Source organism: Orycteropus afer, unplaced genomic scaffold, assembly GCF_000298275.1.
Source record: "Orycteropus afer afer isolate SDZICR_OR568_19922 unplaced genomic scaffold, OryAfe1.0 scaffold00193, whole genome shotgun sequence".
NCBI classification, from domain to species: domain Eukaryota; kingdom Metazoa; phylum Chordata; class Mammalia; order Tubulidentata; family Orycteropodidae; genus Orycteropus; species Orycteropus afer.
The window spans coordinates 6,613,314-6,627,013 of NW_006921780.1; the positions used below are offsets into that span (position 1 = coordinate 6,613,314).

General features: G+C 39.4%; 2 protein-coding genes across 2 annotated transcripts in view; one reads left to right on the forward strand and one right to left on the reverse strand.

Moving 5' to 3' along the window:
* SDHC (succinate dehydrogenase complex subunit C) overlaps positions 1 to 8,789 on the forward strand; it is a 63,159-nt gene extending 54,370 nt beyond the window's left edge. The window contains exons 4-5 of the mRNA XM_007947748.2: positions 5,624 to 5,787; positions 8,685 to 8,789. Of these exons, the coding sequence (XP_007945939.1) occupies positions 5,624 to 5,787; positions 8,685 to 8,789 (269 nt within the window). The remainder of the gene's footprint in view (positions 1 to 5,623; positions 5,788 to 8,684) is intronic.
* A 2,452-nt stretch (positions 8,790 to 11,241) lies between these two features.
* Positions 11,242 to 13,700, reverse strand: part of CFAP126 (cilia and flagella associated protein 126) — a 2,870-nt gene continuing 411 nt past the window's right edge. Inside the window, exons 2-5 of the mRNA XM_007947807.2 lie at positions 12,954 to 13,016; positions 12,691 to 12,771; positions 12,102 to 12,278; positions 11,242 to 11,550 (exon numbers count right to left, since the gene is read on the reverse strand). Coding sequence (XP_007945998.1) covers positions 11,242 to 11,550; positions 12,102 to 12,278; positions 12,691 to 12,771; positions 12,954 to 13,016 — 630 coding nt within the window. The remainder of the gene's footprint in view (positions 11,551 to 12,101; positions 12,279 to 12,690; positions 12,772 to 12,953; positions 13,017 to 13,700) is intronic.

A 13,700-nucleotide genomic window follows, 5' to 3' on the forward strand; every position in this document is an offset into this window, starting at 1 on the left:
AAGTACAAATACAGTGTGACAACTGACAGTTTATTGTTGGAGAGACAGTAATGGATGTAGACTCTGGCAGGCTTTCTAATAAAGAAGAGACCACTGCTGCATATCTCCAGCTGATGTTTGAACCATATAGAAAATCAGACTTATTGTTTACTAGATAGTCCAATCAAGAGATAGCAGAAAGATGCATTTTTTTTACATGAAATATTCTGATATTTTAATGTTGGCAATTTATTCAAACATTTTAAAAGCATGGCTAAACAAAACATGTTTTAGGCTGAGTGCCCCCAGTTTGTAACTTTGGTTTAAGGTATTATCTAGAAAACTTCTGTATTTCTCAACAATTGTTACTAAAAAAAAAAATTAACAAAACATCCTTTTCTTGATAGCAGTCTTTTATTTAACCTATGCTTCCTATTTCCTGTGTCCTTTTCTGGTAGCTCCTTCTAATCAGTTGCATTTTGTAACTTTCTTTATACTATGCAGTTTAAAGGGACATATAAGGAAGATTAGCCAACTGCCCAGTCAGTTGCTCACAGGTAGCAGTAAGTACCTTACTGTGGCTTCCCAGTTCCTTGTCTGGTCCTCAGCTTTTTTTTAGGCCAATAAATTAATTTTGTTTGTTTACTTAGTGCTTATCCAGTTATAGGGACTGGCTCACCAGGGAACTGATATTCTAAACAGAATGTCAGTTTATTAATTTACCATGAGATAAATAATTATATTATCCAATACTCTGTTTCCTGATGTGTGTATTCTCTTCCTATAAATAAATCTATGTGGGCTACTACATTATAATTATAAAGTGGTCTAGTGAGCAGGCAATCAAAGCAAGAGGAATTGGTTGAATGATCCTTATAGCTAGTGTCATTGAGCATATGCATTCATCTCCACTCTAGGGATAGTCCTGCTCCATGGACTAGATATTGCCATACTTGGCTTAAGGCATCTTTTTCTCTGGATAATGCTAAGTACATACTGCCTAATTTTTATTTGTGTACCTACTTTTTATGGGTGCTGTGCAGATCAGTTCTCTCATGTTAACATGTTTTGTTTTAATAGAATAATATAATATATTAGATACAAACTTTCTAGTTTAAAAATCACAGTTCCAATCTTGAATTCACTCAGGTTTCCTTGATAGGATTTTAGGTGCTTTTTATTAATAGATAAACTCATGGTTTATGTCATTTCTACAAATATCTGATATCATTCATTACTTTTTTATTTTCCCAGCTTCATTCTGAAAGGGGAACTTAACTTCAGTTTGTCATCCACAAACTTCCTTGTTGTCCACATTAACTCTTTGGGATTAGCTACTTTAAATGTTTTTCTCAGCCTCCATGACACTAATCGGTTTGGTTTTGACCCATTAAACATCAAGGACCTGGTCTGTGCTACTCAGCCTGCTAAGTACTTTGACTACAAAAATGAATAAGCCTTTGCTCCCAAGGAGTTTATAATCATGTGGATGCCTTCTGTTTCTCTTTTAACTGTGCAGACAGTCCCCCAATTGGTGATGTATTCAAGTTCCAATAAGCCGCATATAACAACCAATTTTGGGGGGTACATTTTATTGTTAGTGATATGTTGCAGTGTCTAATTTGCTGATGTTATTTTCAGAAGTTTACTTGCAGATGTTCAGTGTCATGATTTACTGTTCAAAACATGCTGGTTTATAAAGATGCTGAAAATAAAAGGCAATAATAATTGGGAAAAAAAGAGAGAGAAATTTGACTTATGTCAGAACCAATTTACAACAGAGTTATCGGAATGGAACCTGTCATAAGTCAGGGCCTACCTGTATGCTCTCTGATTTACCCTATTCAAACTTAAAACTTACCATCTACATGCTGATGATGCCCTAATCTGTATCTTTAAGGCAGAACTCAGTTAGTTTTAGATCTCTCTCCAGTCATTTATGGAATATTTATTGATGTTTTTTAGGCTCCTCAAGTTCAAACATAGTCTAATTATAACCTATCCCTATATACACACACATATCAACATCAGTGCCCAAACAAATCAAAACTAACGTAAAAGCAACCTGTTTATCCTCTCATCTGTGTGGGTGAAGAGCATTATCCAGTCAGTAGTCCATGCTGACACCATTCTTGACTTACTTTATCATCCCACTCTGAAATTTTATCTCCTTTATGTCTTGTTTGGTTTTCCTTTCTTCTCCATTCTCCCTGTTTTCACTTTCTCACTTGGAGGTATGGACTGATCAGCCTCCTATTCACACTTCTCACCTCCATTCTGACTCCTCTCCAGTCTATTCTCCCATTGTTGCCAGTTTGATCTTTTTAAAGTGCATATCTGACCATTATCACCCTCCATCTTAAAACTCTTTAATGATTCTTCAGTCCCCTTAGGGATAGAAGTATTTGGCTTAAGCAATCCTCCCCTTGTCTGGAGATCAGAACTGATCTTTCTTTCCATATAAGCTGTGCTGTGACCTAAGAATCCTTCTCACTGTAGCACGCTAGGCAGCTGTTACTGATTGGTACAGATTGGCACTGAGATAAAAAGCTATTTTTCATCCTTGACCACAGGACTTAGCACATAAGGCTATCCTGCTATCCCCACTTCCTTTCCCATTCTTGTACTTCCTCAAAACTCAGCTTAAGTAGACTTGTTGTTGTTGTTATGTGTCATCGAGTCAGACCCAACTCATAGCGACCCCTTCTTGGGTTTCTGAGGCAGTATCTCTACAGAAGTAGATACCCCAACCTTCCTTCCGAGGAGTGGCTGGTGAGTTTGAACCACCAGACTTCTAGTTAGCAGTCAAGTGCCTTAGGCACTACGTTACCAGAGCTCCCTAAGTAGCCTTAAGCTTCCTTAAGTAGCTTAAGTAAGCAGAGCCTTTCAGGATACTCTCTCCCTCCCACCAGATGGATTCTGGTGCTTCTACTCTGTGTTCCTTCACACTCTGTGCTCAAAAATTCCTGTGCTGTCATCCTAGACTGCAGTTTGTCACCCCTATTATACTGTAAACTTCTGAAAGGCAGAGACCATGTCTGTCTTTGATTTTCTGTCTCCAAAGTTTAACACACGTGTGCTTTCAATAAGTGTCTACGAAAGAAATAAAAGAGTACATGTTTGCTACATTTGACAGCAGCCGAGTTAGAACAGACCTCTAGAAGTTATGCTGTCTGCGTTCTGTTTTCCGTCCCTAAGTATATGAATGTTTTGTATTCTTCAAGATCTTCTTAGATAGAGATTGTATAATCACCCCAATAACCTTACTGTCAGGAGGTTCTTGTTAATGTCAAATGGTCATGATTCTTTCTAATCATTCTTCTGCCTGAAGTAGAAATAGAGAATAAATGCTTCTTAAAATAATCCTGTATATTTTCAACAGGTATATCCTTTCATGTTTTATCCTACTGTTTAGAATCACTAATTACTGATGGAAATGTGTAAAGGTAGAGACAGGGTAACAGCTATCATGGTAGAGATGTTTTTTAGCAGCTATATTGAGATATAATTCACAAACCATGTACTTTACCCATTTAAAGTATACAATTCAGTGGTTTTTATTATAGTCAGAGTTGTACAACATCACCACAATCACTTTTATAATATTTTTATCACACCAGAAAGAAATCTCCATACTCATTAGCAGTCACTCCCCAACCCTCTCCAGCCGTAGACTACCACTAATTTACTTTCTGTTTCTATAAGCTTGCCTGTTCTGAACATTTCATATGAATGGAATCATTATATGTGGTCCTTTGTGACTGGCATCTTTTACTTAGCAGAATATTTTTAAGGGTTGTCCATGTTGTAGCATGGGTCAGTACTTTTTGTGGCCTAATAATATTCTCCCAAAAAAACCAAACTCACTGTTGTGGAGTTGGATCCAACTCATAGCGACCCCTCCTTGAGTTTCCAAGGCGATATCTCTAGATTGGCCAGTTTTCCTTCCGAGGAGTGGCTGGTGGGTTTGAACTGCCAGCCAACCTTCTGTTTAGCAGTCAAATGCCTTAGACGCTATGCCACCAGAGCTCCCAATAATATTCTGTTGTTGTTGTTGTTGTTATATGCCGTCTAGTCGGCCCCGACTCATAGCGACCCCTCCTTGGGTTTCCGAGGCAGTATCACTACAGAAGTAGGATTGCCCAACCTTCCTTCCGAGGAGTGGCTGGTGGGTTTGAACCGCCAGCCTTCTGGTTAGCAGTCAAGTGACTTAGCCACTATGCTACCAGAGCTCCCAATAATATTCTAGTATATGTATATTCCATACTTTATTTATCCATCAGTTGATGAGCATTTGAATTATTTCCTCTTTTTTGACTATTATGAATAATGCTGCTATAAATATTTGTGTAAAAGTTTTTGTGTAGATGTATGTTTCATTTCTCTTGGGTATATTCCTAAGAGTAGAATTGTTGGGTATATAGTAACTCTTTGTTTAACAATAACTGCCATATTGTTTTCTGAAATGACTGCACCATTTTACAATTCTACCAGCATTGTATGAGAGTTCCAATTTCCCTGCATACTCAACCAATACTTGTTATCTATCTGTCTCTTTGATTATATATAGCCATCCTGTGTGAAATGGTATCTCATTATGGGTTTGATATGCATTTCTGTAATGGCTAACAATGTTGAGCATCTTTTCATGTGCTTATTAGCCGTTTATATATTTTCTTTGGAGCAATGTCTATTCAGATTCTTTATTCACTTTTTAGTTGGGTTGTCTTTTATTGTTGGATTATAGGTTATGAATACAAGTCCCTTATCACACATAGGACTTGCAAATATTTTTTCCCATCTTATGAGTTGTCTTTTTACTTTCTCAATGGGATTGTTTACAGCACAAACCTTGGAACCTTGGATTTTCTTTTTTTTGGACACAATTATATATATATATATATATAGTGATTTGGATGAAAGTTCACAGAACAAATTCAATTTCCATACAGCAGCTCACATACTCTTTGTCTTATGAAATTGACTGCAATTTCCCACAATGCAACAGCCTCCCTCTGACTTCCTCCCCATATTTACCTCTTCCCTGTGTCCTTCCCTCCCATGCACTCCTGCCCCTTGAGCTGTTAGACACAAATGTTTTTAATTTTGCAGTCTAGTTTATCAATTTTTTCTTTTGTTAGTCATGGTCTTGGTGCCATATCTAAGAAACAGTTGTCTAATCCAAGGTAACAAAGATTCACTCCTATATTTTCTTCTAAGAGTTTTATAGTTTTAGCTCTTATATTTAGGATTCTGATCCGTTTGAGTCAATTTTTGTGTGGTAGAGATTTAAATGATTTAAACTTTTTTCTTAAGTCTTTTCTGTGTATATACTATTTACTTTTTCTTACTGAGATGATAATGAAGATACAGGGTGATCTCTAATGTGGCAGCTGAGCTTTTCATAGAGGGGAATGTTGAGGAGGAATAGTGAGCCAAAATGTAGGACAGATTTAGGACATTAGGATAAGATCTCAAATAGCCTATCTCTCACTACCAACCTGAACTTTACTTTAAATCTTCCCATTTCAAAATTGTTCAGAATTGTATGAGATGCCAGGAGCTGTTGTAGAACCCAGTTTTATGTGGTACATTAGTTGTAACTTGTGGGCAGCTGTGATGGGCTACTTGGTTTTCTCCTCAGGAGTCTCTCTTTTTGGCTTGTCCGCCCTGTTGATCCCTGGGAACTTTGAGTCTCATTTGGATCTTGTGAAGTCCCTGTGTCTGGGGCCAGCGCTGATCTACACAGCGAAGTTTGCACTTGTCTCACCTCTCATGTATCACGCCTGGAATGGGATACGACACTTGGTAAGTTAATTGTGTATTTGCACATTTTCTGGGTGAAGAGAGTGGGGCAGCCAGGGAGATTGTATATTTCCCATCTGAGTTTAGTGCTATTTTTAAGGTTATTTGTGCAGGGCCTTTGCTCAGAGTCCTCTTGGGGAAAGATAAACAAGGCCCCCTGTGCATTCTAGGCAGCTCTGCTGATGGTATAGCTGAGCATTCACTGTGTAGGCCAGGGGTCCCAGTGTAAACTCTTCTGGTGTTAAGAGGGATATGTGTGTGTGTGTATGTGTGTGTTTTTAATTTTTATTGTGATTTGGGTGGAAATTTACAGAGCAAATTTGTTTTCATATAGCCGTTCAGATCACATATGCTTTGTCTCATGACATTGACTGCAATTTCCTACAGTGGAATAGCTTTCTTCCCACTCCTCCAAAATGGATATTTTTAAAGAGACCCTAGCATAGAAGGCATATTTATAAGACAAATATTAATTAGAACCTATAGTGTATGATAACTGTTCTAGAAACCAGAGATTCAGTTATAAGCTAAATAAACATGGTTGTTACTTTCAGTCTAACATTCCTGGCAACCCAGAGTGTCTTCTCTGGCTGACGTCAAATATATTATTTTTTGTTATCTTGACATTGGTCTGCATTCACTGTTTTTTGTTTGATTTTTGTGTTATTATTATTAAAAAAAAAAAAAGCTACTGGAGAGAATGGGGCCAACTTTAACAAAAACTGGGTACCTAGGTATTTAGTATCTCTGAACCTGAACCATCTGTCAGATGGAAGCTTTTGCCTTAATTTGACCTTTTATAACTTCTACATCAGAGCCTAGAGACAAGCACTTTCTGAATTTCAGTCTGATCAATAGATAATTTAATGGAATCAGAAAAGTGAGAGACCGAACAACCTATTATCTGTCAAGTGTTCCCTGGGGCAGTGTTGAGTTTGTCTTAAAATGACTTCCCTTAGGAGAAGGTAGAGAAGAAGGACATTTCCATTAATGATTTTTTTATCCCACAGAACAAAAATCAGCTGATCAGCTTCCTCGGTTCATATTCTGGCTTAGGCAGGACTTGCCATCTGTTTGCTAGTGTCTTACCATAGGGCACAGGAGAGGGAAGGAGGTTTTACAAAATCTCAGAATTTAGCCTAAACTTTGCCTTCCTAGTTTTTGCCTGTAATGGTATTAACCCCTTTGTTGGGAGAAGTCAGGTGCCTAAAGACTTTTCTTCAGCCCTTAAATCTGCTTTTATCTTTTATTCTGGCAAGTACTGGCTCTTAGTGTGGGTCAGGAGTTTGGTCTATCTGTCCCTAGTTTTTAGCCTCAGAGCTGATAGTTGCCTTGCTAGAAGATCTAATTGGGGACTGGAAAATAAGATTAATTTAAGAGAGTAGGAAGTGATAGGGCCTGTGGCATTGTAGAGAATGTCCCTTATACCACTACCACCCAATAAAACTAAAAAACCAAACTCACTGTCTTCTAGGCAATGCCAACTTATAGCAACCCCTGTTGGGTTTCCAAGGCAGTAAATCTTTACAGAAGTAGATTGCCCTGTCTTCTGCTGCATGGTTGGTGGGTTTGAACTGCCAGTCCTCTGGCACTACACCACCAAAGCTCCTGCCTACCACCCAGTAGGACCTAATGTTCTGTACAACACCATAGCTTTCTAAGCAAAACAGCGCTTTGTGCAATCTACTGGAGTCCTGATCTGATCATGTTAACATCCATTATTTGGATGTTAACATGGAGGCATCTTCTCATCTTGATTTTTCTCTGGACTCGCTCCAACTTTTCTCTGAAGTGACTCCTGAAGTAGTCAATTTTATAGTCAAATTGTGGATATGTGTGTATGTTGGGGTGACCGTGTATATGGAAAGTGTGGAGCTTGAAGACCTAATTTTTGCTCTAGTGGATTTTTTAATGACTTCATATAATATGTTTATATCCTCAGGGCATGGGAAATTTGGCAGTGATTATGGGTGGTATCCACACAACATGATGAATGCAATTGATGTCACTAAATTGTACACCTGAAAAATGTTGAATTGCCAAATGTTGTATTATATATATGTTTACAGCAATGAAAAATTTATATTGCTAGGGCACAAGAGAGTCTAGTTAAGTGTTTTTAAAATTGGATTTTGATCCAGTGGGTATAAAATTAATTTAGTGGGTTGCTAACAACAAAATTAAATAGAAAATACAGAATGATGGTAAATGTTATTTATTGTTTCATGAATGTTCTATCCATCTAAAAACCAAACTCACTGCCATCAAGTTGATTCGACTCATAGTGACCCCTCCTTGGGTTTCCGAGGCAGTATCTCTACATAAGTAGATTGCCCAACCTTCCTTCGGAGGAGTGGCTGGGGGGTTTGAACCACCAGTCTTCTGGTTGGCAGTCAAATGCCTTAGGCACTACGACACCAGAGTTCCTATCTCTCTATCTACTGGGTTCCAATTTAGAATATATTTCTTAGTAAATTAAATTGTTTGAGAAGTCTTACACTTATGTGTTCACCTAATTTATTTGACCACAAGAACTTTATTCCTTATTTAATGCCTCATCATTCTGAGGAACAAGATTTTGGAGGGATGTACTTTGGGAAATACTGATTGGGTCTTTTGTCATGGGAAGAAGTTTTATGTATTTATTCTGGAAGCTTTTGTATATAGAGGCAGAGGATACCTTTTCTGACACTGAGATAAGTAAATGGTAGGTACCATGTTGTGAATTTTGAGAAAGGTGAAGCTGGGGCATAAGGGTAAAAGTACTTTTTCTCCAGAATTATGCTGAAAGGAGTTAACCTGTTTAAGTAGATAGAATTCCTTTCTGAGAAAGGAGCCATGAGAGTGACCAAGACCCTGATCACTGAAATAATTCCTTTTTTTTTTTGCATTGTTTACAGATGTGGGACCTGGGAAAAGGCCTGAAGATGCACCAGCTATACCAATCTGGAGTAGCCGTCTTGGTTCTCACTGTGTTATCCTCTCTAGGGCTGGCAGCCATGTGAAGAGCTGAGGCTCCCAGCATCTTCCTACCAGTTGCTACATTGACCTTTCTTCCTGATTGTTGCTCTTGTCTCTATCCAGGACGAAGTTCTCCTGATTTGATTAAACCTTTTTGTGCTTGCAAATGCCCTTAGAGTTCAGTAGTAGTAGAGAACTTTGTAAAACCAAAGTAATGGAAAAGGGTCCCATTTTCCCCTTGTTTCTAAAGATAAAGTGGCTGCAAAAACTCCCTTTTCCTGTCCCCAGGTTGCAACCTACTCTGGGCCTAGTACTCTTTATTCTCTCTATATATTGAGCTTTCATTTGTGCTTAGGGTCAGCTTTTGGCTTCGTCTTCCTGAGACAGTGGAAACAATGCCAGCTCTGTGGCCTCTGCCCTAGGAACTGGGGGTGGGGCTCTGGGTGCCACTGCCTGTGGGTTGTTGGCTTAAAGGACAGTTCTGTTCATTGGTCAGAGCCCAGGGTCTTTAGCACCCACACACTGTGACTAAAAGAAGAGGAGTGGGGTGGGGAAAATTAACCTGTCACAGTTAAGGGAGGTGAAATGGGTGAGTTGGCTCTGGGAGCAGGGCCTTTGAGGAGAGGACATACAGCCTGTGATGCAAGAGAAAGAGCCTTTGACCATATCACTGAACATAATAAGTTTTTTTTTTCCTTGCATTTCCAGGAAAACAAGTCTCTTAATGTCATGTTTTCTAAGCCAAGTTCATATGACATATTTTTCTGAAACTGAATTAAAATGCTCATTTTGTCTTTGACTCTTCTTGAAATCTAGAGAAACTCAGAGAATGGTGATTAAGGGGGACCCAGTTCCCATCGAGGACTGATTATGAGCAGCCTCTTGGTATTATTCAGTAAATTATGGTCCCATGAAGGAGGCAGAGGACCAGTAGACATGAAAGCTAAGGGATGAGCTAAGGATCTATATGTAGAGAGAAAGGAAAGTAAAGATAAGAAAGGAAGGATGGTTAAAAACCTGACAGAATTTAATAACTGAATGAGAAATTTTGCTGACTTTATAAACCATATAAGCCAAGCTTTTGAGTCCCTAACCCTCTTGGTAGGAGTGTTGTTTGAGTTTTTGGAAACTTGCAGGTAACAGATCTATCTTGTCTATTGTTCTGAGTTGTTGGCCATTGAGTTAAAGCCCTGGGTTGGAAAGAGGTTGTAGAAGACCTAATGTAGCTCAGGCATTGGGGATCTGCTCCTTGACAGTCTTCATCCCAGCTCCAGAATAGTCTTTGGTCTTAAATAATATTCTCTTCTTTTTTGCTAAACTGGTTCAGGGAAATCTTTATAGCTCTCCTCCAACTTCAGCCAGCTGTTCTCTGTACTTTTTGTCCTTGGAGTGAGGGCAAGTGTTCATGAGCGAACACTTTGGTACTAGAACTGGGAAAGTTTTGGCAAGGGTGTTAAATTTAACAGATGCAGAATGGGGTCAATGATAAAGAGATACCAGAGGCTGAAAAATGGATAGGGGATGTCTTGATTTTTTTGGTGACTTCTTATAATTCAGGTGAGTGATAGTGGGAGAGGAGTAGCAGAGCAGTCGTCATGTTTGTTATTCTGTCCTAAATTCCTACCTATTTTTATTTTTCTTTGCTGTCTTCCTGTCACATTTGTATCTTCAGTTTACAAACTATGTTTGTACTTATATTTTAATTCTGCTTCTATAACTCTTTCAGTTTGTTTTTCTTCACACATTCTGTTGTCAATTAGTTATAAAGTCTTAAACACAAAAACCAAACTCACTGCCATCAAGTCAATTGTGACTCAAAGTGACCCCTCCTTGGGTTTCCAAGGTGATATCTCTACAGAAACAGATTGCCCAATCTTTTCTCCAAGGAGTTGCTGGTGGGTTTGAACCGTCAGCCTTCTGATTAGCAGTCAAATGCCTTAGGCACTACGCCACCAGAGCTCCCACAGTCTTCTTAGATAAGGCCAATGTCTTCTACTTTGGCTTTCCCTAAGCTTTTCTTCCCCACCTTCTCCAAACAACAAACTCTACTAAACAAACAATTAAACTTCTGACTTTGAAGTTATAGTTGTGTATGCTCTTCTTCTGCAAGGTTACTTCCCTTCACTGAGGTTGGGACAAATAGCCTAGAAAATGGGAACTTTTCCATTTCAAAGTTGGAGTCCAGGCCCAGGATTAAGGAAGGGTGGGGAGTGGGGGGCTTGTTCTTTGAGTTTCTACCCTTTTGCAATGATTCAGATCAACGTCCTTTTGATCATTTCTGGAGCAGAATATAGTACTCAGTCCTTGTGGAAATCCCAAACCATAGTCATACCCTTTTCTGCTCTATTTCCCCATCTTTCCTTCTTGTTATGGGTTATAAGAAGCAGCCATAGCAGAAAGAGAAAATCCAAGTCAGTAAAAGATTCAACAAACAATGTTTATTTTCTAAATGTGCCCTTGCTCCCATCCCATTATTTCCCCATTTCATATTGCTGACTAGGGATCTTGTTTACTTTGCTCAGTCTCTAGACAGGTTTTCTCAGTGTGGTTCTTAGTCCTTTCTGGAGTTCTAGGTTTGCATTTTGGGACCTTGGCTAGATCAGGCATACATGGGCTTCCAGGTAGGCTGTTAGGAGAGTTGGGTGGGCTTTGGAAAGCTGGAGTGTGACCTGCAGAGGGGTGTGGGCTTTGCAGTTGATGGGGGGAGTTGCAACTTGTGGCTGGGGAGTTTGGAATTATGGTGGTTCTTGGTGCTTGTTGCACAGTCTTCTTCCTGAGTTTCTTCTGACTGACTGGATCATGGGGCTGTCAGGGGTGGAGTGGAAGAAACAGTTATATTTTTGGGCAAGCCCAGATCATTCCCAGGCCATCCCAGAATTCTAGCTTGCTTTCTTGGCACACTATGGGCAGAAGGTCAGGTTTCAAATAAGAAGAGTTAAATTTGATACCCTCCATAAGAAGCCTTAGTGGTGCAACTGTTAAGCACTTGGCTGCTAACTGAAAGGTCATCAATTTGAACCTGCTCCGTGAGAGAAAAGGCTGGCCATCTGCTCTCATAAAGATTACAGCCTAGGAAACTCTATGAGGTGTTTCTGCCCTGATATACAGGTTGCTATGAGCCAGAATCAACTTGATGGCACACAACAGCCTCTACTTGAGATTAGATCATTTTCTACTCTGTGGGTAAAATGTCCTTCGGCTGGGCCTCATGAGGTAATTAGGGATTAGACGGGATGAAACAGAGTTGATTACAAGGTTCCCCCTGCTGGGGTAGTGGTGGTATAACAATAGACAGTTTTGAGATTGAAAAAAAACGGAGACAATAGCGTTCGGAATTAGGTTGGAGGAATCTATACCTTGCCTAAGATTTCAGGACGTAGTCCATTGGAGGCCTTGAGCAAGTCAGGATTTTTCTGAATCCATTTGGTGAGGGAGGCAGCACCAGCAATTGTACGGGAGGTCAGAGTCACCCGGGCAGGGGGTATCTTTAGAGGCATTTGCCAGGTGCCCATGAAGGAACCCCAAGGACTTGCCTAAAAGGAAAAAAGGTAAGGCTCCTTAGTCCCAATAAGTCAACTGTTGGCAGGGCTTCTATTTGTCTTACTTCCATCCTTTAACTTTGGGAATACATGGTAATGAAACAAGCATAATCTCCCCACTATCTTCTTCCCCTTTGTCATTAGGTTCCCCTAATTTTTCTATCCCCTTCCCTCTGCCTGCCTAAGCTCTGCAACCTTGGGCTCAGTTTGGCAAAGTAGTACCCATGACATAAATGCCCATCTTCGTCAGTTCAAGGATGTGTCTGATGCTAAACACAACTCTGTCCTGTTGAATGAACTGGCCAGATAGTGATTGTGGGAGATTGCAAATCTACTCCTCTGTTAACCCCAGTTCTCTGCTTCAGTTCTTTACCTTTCATGATAAGAATGGAGGTAACTGTCTCACCTTGGAGCGAGGCACTGAAGGCAACAGGTGACCACGATCATTGGCGATAATCTGAGTGTAGCCTTCATGGGCAGAGATGCTCTGGGATAGAGATGGATAAGAATAGTGCTTGTGAAAACAGAGTGGAAAAGAGAGAGAAAGGATCTGAGGGGCTTGAATTGGGGCGGGGGGGAAGGCTAGAAGGAGTTCTGTCCCAGGGAGTTACAGAGAGCATGACATAAAGAACAAGAAACTGGCCTTGTGGGTGCACTGAACAAGAATACCTCTTTAGTTGACTTGGCAGGAGACCAGTTCTGCAGATACTTGGGTGAGAAAGGTTTTTCATACTGTGGAGAGAAAGATGAGAATCCCTGTGAGGATTAGAGGCCCTAAGCCAGGAAATGATACCAGGCACAGGTTTTAGATCTGAAAATGAAAGGCCTGAACAACCATGCTAGGTTTTAACTCACTACAGAAAGGATGTCATTTGTTTGATCTATACATACACTGTCCAGCATGGTAGCCATTAGCCACATTGAGCATTTGAAATGTAACTAGTCTGAAAAGAGTTGCTTATTAGTGTAAAATAAACACTAGAGTTTAAAGACTTAGTACAAAAAAAAGTAACATCTAATTTATACTTTAAAAAATATTGATTACATGTTACAACTGTATTTTGGATACACTAGGTTAAACTGAATATATTAAGTTTCACTTATTTTTACTTTTTGTCATGTGCTATGAAAAAATTTTAAATTACATTTGTGGCTTACATTATCTTTGTATGGCATAATACTGGTCAAGACCAGGGCAAACTGGCCTACAAGGCAGATCCATACTGCTGCTTGTGAGCTAAGAATAGTTTTTATAGATGAACATTTCAGTTGATTTGATGAAAGCTAACACTACCTTTGAATCCCAATTAAGCAAATTGTTTTCTACCCCCATGAGAATTTCATTATTTTCATAGTTGACCTATATTACAAAAAATTACTCAGTTATTATTACATTTTTAATTTTGTAGAAAAAAA